Here is a 7,435-nt window from a genome sequence, read left to right as displayed (position 1 = left end):
TCGGAATGCAACAACCTCCACGAGAGTAAGAGTCGTCCCCTCTTAAAACTCGTGGCCCTCCCCGTGACAACGACAAACACTATCTATATCGTATCAATATGTATATACGATAATCTTGTACCGTTGCGTGCTCTCTCCGCGAAAGGAGCAAGCTGCACAGAGGAAACCCGATCGAAGATTAGAGATTCTGCCGATGAGAGTGGGAGGCGAATCACACCGTTGAATCCAGACAAGTTTCTCGCAACAGCTGTCAATGGCCCTGACAGTTGACGCGAGTTCGATCATCGGCGCGAGTATTACTCAAATTTTGACAATTTTATCAAGTTTTGACAATTTTGACACGCCGATTGTAGGAGCCAAAGTTCCGAATAAATATGACAAAAAATTATTTATGTAAAATTGTAATTATTACCCCGTGAAATTAGAATTCCAATTGAGATAACTTGTGTGATTTAAAACCTTATAATTTACATATATGTATATAAAGAGCATATCTTTTAAACATCCTTCTGTGGTTATTTTTCATCTGTTTAATAAATTCAAAAATACGATAAAAATGACTATTTATATATTAAATTTATAAATTTGTCATACATTAAATTCATTTGTTAAATGTTTCGATGGAAATCTAATCTCACCATATGGTTGGATTCAACGGATGGCCCGCGTTCCGCAGAAATGGATTTAAGTTTCTAAATATGAGAAATATGCTCGCAAGAACGCGACAGAATGGAACGCTAAATACGATGAAAATACACACGATAAAGGCTCGAAAATTTGCGCGTACTGAGATTAAAATGACGCGTTAAATACTTATTTTTTTCGTCGTCTAAGACGACTTCTCCTTGCAGCGCGTTTCACGAATTCTCATATTCTTCGTATTCCCCTAAAATATCTGTGTCTCGACGCTAACTACTTTCGTCTTTAAGAATTACGGACACCGACATTATTATTGACTTTCCACAAAGCCGCTCCCACGGAAGCGTCTGGCGAGGATTTGCTTATCTCGAAAAATGGCAGTAATATATCTCGCCCGCGCATATATATACTATTTATTTCTCGTAAACGCCTATTAGACGAATAGAAAAACTGTATCGCCTATAAATAAATACTATGGACCTACACATTGGAATACTTCGACGGAGTAACGTCACAATCAGCCTATCAATAGGGAGACAAAGGAAAAACGCAATAGACTTGCACTCGGGGAAAAAAGAAAACGCGGCCCGTAGGGACGACTGTACAGCAGCCTCAGATAGTTTTGGTCTCGATAGTCTGCAACCGAAAGCCCAAGAATATACGCGTTTCCTCCCCTTCACTCGCTATTTTCTTCGCCGTTCCTACAGAACCCTAAGAAAAATCACGAAATGAAAAATTCTGGCCCGCTCGGCCGTGAAAATCGAAACTCTCTGGATTGTCGAGTGAAAACAACATATGACATTCTATCGATACACGCTACGCTCGAAATCTTTAGAGATTACGTTACGTCGCGCGCAACAAAACCATTATCGATAAATTATACAGAACTGCGAAGCGGAGAAGTGAAACGGAGGGAATCGCGTAGAAAACTGAGAACAGGTGAGTCACAGAGCGAGATAATCGATAGACAATTTGCCGATAAAAGAAAAAGGGTAGAAACGCGCGGGAAAAAGAAGAAAAGAGAAGGATATAGACGAGTTGTAGAAAAAGTACGCACAGAGGAAAGAGGGAAGTGCTCCTTCCGATGTGTCGCGAAAAGGCGTCCCGCATGGACGAGGGCGCCCACCTAATAGCTAAGCTACCGGAGATCATTTGAAAACTGTCCACGGGAGTCGCAGCTAGCCAATCAAGATGCTGCGATCCTCGGCCTATATAATCGATTATCTATTTTAATTATTATAACATCGACTTATTTTACTGAGTTTGTTTATTATTTTAGATAAAATCCTCTATACATACACAAGTTTGCTCCCCTGTCTCCACCTTACGTCCTCGCTCGTCCCCTATTCTCTTATATTTTTGGAATACGTCGTCATCTCTCTCTCTCTCTCTCTCTCTCTCTCTCTCTCTCTCTCTCTCTCTCCCTCTCGACATCTCTCTGTGTATATATACATGTGTTCCGTCCACGTCGCTCCGACATTTAGCAAGGCCGATCGATCGTAATGAAAATGTCAATCGATTGTAATTCAGACGGAATAGATTCGTTGATTAGGTTCGCGGTATCATCAGACCAAGTGTACATTGAGCAAACCTCGCAAAATGTCGTCGCGCAGCGCGGCGTCGTTAGAGAAAAAAGACTCGGACAAAAATTTTTGAGCGGTATCGGTCGGGAGACCGCGTTATCTACAAACCGCACACCGAAGAGTAGTCTTTCTATCTTGGCGAGACCAAGAGAGGGACGGACGCGTAAAGAGAAGACGTCGGAGAATAAGGGACGTTGTGGTCCGCCCTCTCTCGTTCCCGTGTAATCACACTACTTTATTTAATTCTCTTTATTTATCCGTAATGAGATCATCATTTGATTATTGGGTTTAATCCTCTTTGGATCTCGTCCTTGGCTCGCCTCTCTATACCCTCTCCCTCCTCGTGTCGTCTCGGGCTCCGATCGACGCGACGTAATACGCAATTCGGTTACTCTCGCCCGGGTTATCTCCCCTAAAACTCTCCAGCCTCCCTCCTGTCTTTCGCCCTCCGCTTACGGATTCGCAGGGCGAACTATCGGCACGTACAGCGTTCGAGAGAATGACTCCTGCATCGCGCGAGAATGCGCTTGTACTTCGTAATTTCCTGCCGTCGTTACTTCTCGCCTCATCATTCCATAGCAATCACAGTCATAATTTATCGACAGCACGCAACTCTCGCGTTGAATAGCAGCAAAGTAGAAATAGATCGGGCGAGCAAAGTTCTTTCGAGCGCCGATGTCGATTTAATCGATAGAAAATAATCAAGAAGTCGGAACTCTGCTATAGATAGGTTCCTAATCAGAGATCTTCTTATCCATTCATCCCGAAAAGGAATGAAGAGGAACACATTTAATAGAGAGCGACTCTGATTTATCAAATCAATCAATAATCAATTATCACAATTATCAATTAGTAAATTTATCAATCATCATAATCATTATCATTATCAATTATCAATTGTCAAATCAATTATTATAATCGTCAATTATCCTAATAATCAATTATCAAATAAATCAATTATTATTATTATCATTATTATGAAATCAATCAATAATCAAATTATTTATCATCAAAAATTAGAAATACATGGATCCACCATCAATACTTTTATCGTCATGATCAATTATATTAATATCTTCTAAGCAGTCAGATAGTACCTCAGAAAACGATCGAAATCGGTCAAGCACATTCTCGCGTAGTCGCGTGCGGCAGGGACGCGCAAGATACAAAACAGATATACAAAATACAATCGGAGTTATCGGAGTGAATATTCAAACAAGAGACTGTTCGTCTTCTCGATACATTCTACCTCGATCATAATCCATCGTCCGATCGCAAAGTGAGATCCGCAGTACGCGCCGCAGACTCTACCTCCTCTCGAGACGATCAGTCCGGTCGAGGATTCCAGGACTTCCGGAAGACATCCGGGAATTGCTGGCGGAAGTCCGTCCGTTCTAACGGCTCACAACGCCGTCGTTCCGGTCGCTGACACGATCGCTGATCGGGCCCGCGGGAACGATGGCTGGGCGAGACCGGCGCGTCTATCGCAGGCGGGAGACGAGTCTCCAGCCGAGGTACAGAGCCACCGTTGCCCAGAGGGTCTCTCGCAACGGCGTCGGAATCAGCAACGACAGAAGACTGTCAGTGGATGACGAGTTACTGTTGCGACCGTTGGACAGACCCGGACCGATCACTGGCAACCTCGACTTCTCGGTCTCGGCATCCTGTAACAACAAGCAACAACACCGGTCGTTCAGCATCGTTCGATTCTGTGACGTGACTAAAGAGTGTCTAAAATTAGTTATTTAAAGCGCTGAAACGATATCGAAACATCATAAGCTTCGATGTCTGAAAAGCACGTAGATAAAATGAAACAAACTTATAATACCAGCGATTAAGTCGCTAATCTCTGCAAAAATAAACAGTGCAAAAGTATCCAACGGTAAGTGAGCGCGTAACCAAGTTTCTCCGATACTTTCGTGAAGACTTGGCGAAGGCGACCTGTCGTAAGTCTCTCCTCGTAGTAGATCCGGAAAGTTGGAGAATGGGGTACGGAAAGGAATGACGTGCGCGCGCGGGGTTAAGGTTCCTAATTGGGAGTGTCCTAATTGGACGGAATTACCGACGATCCGGCACTCTCTTGCGGCTAAGCCTTCGACGGAGAAGAAAAAAAGGGGAAGAAAAAGCGGCGCGGTCGTTTTATCGAGTCCCCTTATCCCTACGAATTTACACGGAGAAACGACGACGACGGCGACGACGACGTTGTAGAGGGGAAAAAGATTGCGTCTCGCAAAGTCCACAGCGTGTCCCTTACGTTTCCTTTACGCGCAAACCACTCGCGACCCGGAAAAAAAAAGTTCAATTAAAGCCTGCTTATTAACGACACTAATTACCCAATTAACTTCCATTCCGCTGCGTCGACTGACGCTCGCGGCTACTGGTGTTGGTACCTCGTGCCAAGGATCGTGCAAATGGCTCGCGCGCAAAAAGAAATTCCGTTAGAGCGTACTTATGAACGATACTTATCCAATTAGCTATCCTTCGATATATGATATCTGGTATATAATAATTCCGCGCATCAGCGGTTCGCGATAATGCTGCATTAAGGAAGGCACAGCTAAGATCGCTCTGCGGATTTTTTTGCAAAAAAATTCATTTATGATAATATCGATGAATATTCCATTCTCGACGAAAAATTTAAAATTTGTATTTATCGTCGGTTTATTTCTCGAGACAAGCTATAAGCGAGGTCTCGTGCCGAAACCGATTGATATATCTCTGTAAAATATAGCTAGAGAAGTGACCTTATCTAGAATACAATACGAGGAGAACGTATAAAAAATCCATTACATCGACCTAGCCAAAGTCCGAGAAAATTATCGCGGATCTTGATGCGATACGATCTCGTAATATCTCGCGTGAAAGAACAATCTCCTGCCGCAGGACGATTAACTCCCAAGGGTTCCTTTTGTTTCTCCATTCTGCCACCCTTCCCTCTCCCTCCTACGCCGACGTTATCTCGACTCCGACCCGCGACTTCCGATTCCCGTCTCGTCTTAATCCACTCGCCGCGACCGGACGTGCAATAATAAACGCCCGGGGAAAGCCCAATCGTCGAGGTGGCGGGCTTTTATGGGACGACCATAATATCTGGACATCGTCGCTGGTTCGACCCCACGAAGAGAGAGAATGAGAATGAGAGAATCGCACGCTCTCACACGTTCGCAATCACGCGCGGGAGAAACATTCGATTCGTCGTCTACGCGAGAAGAAAGATTATCTCGGATGTGGATAGGGCGGAAAGTAAGAGGAGTAGACGAGAAACGTCACATTAAGAGAGAATTATGTGGGAGGGCGCGAGAGTGCTCTGTCGTGGGAGTTCTATTCGTCAATTAATAGTGTCCCTTCCTCTTGCCGCGGAATCACGCGTTGATATCGTAGGGCGAGTCTCCGTAACGCAGGGAGAGATCCATCGGGCATGATCTACGCCCGTTAATGTTTAACACGTACGAGGAGCTGCGAGACCGGCCACCTGCGACAATAACCGCGGGATAAACTCTGTCTCTTTTTATTTTTCTCTCTCTCTCTGTCTGTGAAACATACCGTTATTTTCCGCGCGTAAAAAAAGCTATAGAAATATCACTGTCATTTTATAGCTCCACGGTTCGAAAGAGAACGTTTGTTTGAGAAATACATATGGTTCGTTTCGAATATGTAATTCATATACAAGCAGAAAAATTTTTTATGTCAAGATTGTTTTATAAAAAAATGAAATGTGACAGGTATTGTTTATATTTATATAAAAAAAAAGTATATTATATCTGTGTAACAAATTTTTATAATTTGGGATAAAATATTAAATATATATGGAAAGAACACACATTAAATAATTGTCAGAAATTAAAATAATCGATGTGTGCGTTTACACAAAGGAAAATGCGCCGTCACAATAGGTGAGTCAATCCTGTCGATTTGAAGAGAGAAAAAAAACAAGAGCATACAAATACATAGAATTATATGTGGCAGTAGAACAATACAATGAAAAGTATAACTAAAATGCATCATGGATTGGAAAGTAAATTGTCAGAAAAAATGCAGCGCGTTCGTTGCTTTACGACGGATGAATCGTAAAATGTAAATTTCCCCGTGATTGCGCGTCCTGCCAACCGCAACCAATTCTTCAAATGCATTGCGAAAGGAGAATCAATACGTATATCGCATTTTCGCGCTTACATCCATAGAGCCTATCTCAGTACTTTTGTTATACTAATTTGTATAAAAAAAAAAAATAGCAAGTCACACTTTAATGAACAAAATAAGAACTCGCTTATTTCCTTTTATACGTCGCAAAAGTAAATCAATTTGCGTGCGGTGAGATAAATCATCGAGATAAAAATCATGCGGTGCGCTCGCGCCGCGATTTATGGCGGATTCGATCGCCGCGGAAAAGGATGTCAAAAAACGATTACGCACGAGCGATTTTTGCGAGAGAAAGAGAGAGCGCGATGCTAAACGGATCGTTCGTCTCTTTCTCTCCTCGTTCAGAAACGTGGCGCGATAGAGAGGCCTTTACAGCCACGCGCGGCGACTACTGGTAAGATGGATTATTGTGCAACGTAATTGCGTGGTTTGTGCCGTGGAAACGGCCAATCGCCCGGTTCCAACGTTTTGCCGCGGAGACTAAGTAAGAAAAAGCTGATGGAAAACAGAAGTTGCGGTTGGCACTCGTTCGGTAACGCGGCCGATGAAACAAGCTGCGCCTATCGATACCGAATGATCGGCGATAACAAAAGTATCATATCAAGCAAAGACGAAAACAAGATCGTTGAATGCACTTTGAGGTGGCACGATCGCGTGCGATTATCTTATTCCTCGATTAGTCTATCACTTCTAAAGTTTGAATTAAAAAAAAAAATTCCCATTATTATTGGTTAACGTGTTATATTATTTATGATTGGTAATAGTTAAATGTCGATCAGCGTTAATTCTTACGATTGCATGATTTCCGTACACGAATATAATATACGAAATATACGAAAGTAATAAACTGCGTCTGCGGATACTGATTACCGACGTATTGCAGAAATTATTCGCGACTTTCACTATTTTTCGCGAGGCGGTCACTTATCTCAAGCAGAATATTATTATTATTATTACATGTATCGTTAGATGCATGAAGTATTATATAAATTATCGGCTAAACGACGCCGGCAGGCGAAATCGAACAGGCGCGGTATAGGATAATAATTTTCTCTCGTTTTCAATAAAGCAGG

The 7,435-nt window shown here is 42.7% G+C and overlaps 1 protein-coding gene across 1 annotated transcript in view; it reads right to left on the bottom strand.

Annotated features, from left to right (window-relative positions):
* Positions 1-3,198: 3,198 nt before the first annotated feature.
* LOC115234841 overlaps positions 3,199-7,435 on the bottom strand; it is a 72,204-nt gene continuing 67,967 nt past the window's right edge. Inside the window, exon 6 of the mRNA XM_029806189.1 lies at positions 3,199-3,886. Within this exon, the coding sequence (XP_029662049.1) occupies positions 3,704-3,886 (183 nt within the window). The 3' untranslated portion in view covers positions 3,199-3,703. The remainder of the gene's footprint in view (positions 3,887-7,435) is intronic.

This window comes from Formica exsecta, unplaced genomic scaffold, assembly GCF_003651465.1.
Source record: "Formica exsecta isolate Colony F162 unplaced genomic scaffold, ASM365146v1 scaffold21, whole genome shotgun sequence".
Classification (NCBI taxonomy): domain Eukaryota; kingdom Metazoa; phylum Arthropoda; class Insecta; order Hymenoptera; family Formicidae; genus Formica; species Formica exsecta.
The sequence above is the reverse complement of the archived record's forward strand: the minus strand, read 5'-3'. Positions and strand labels throughout refer to the sequence as shown.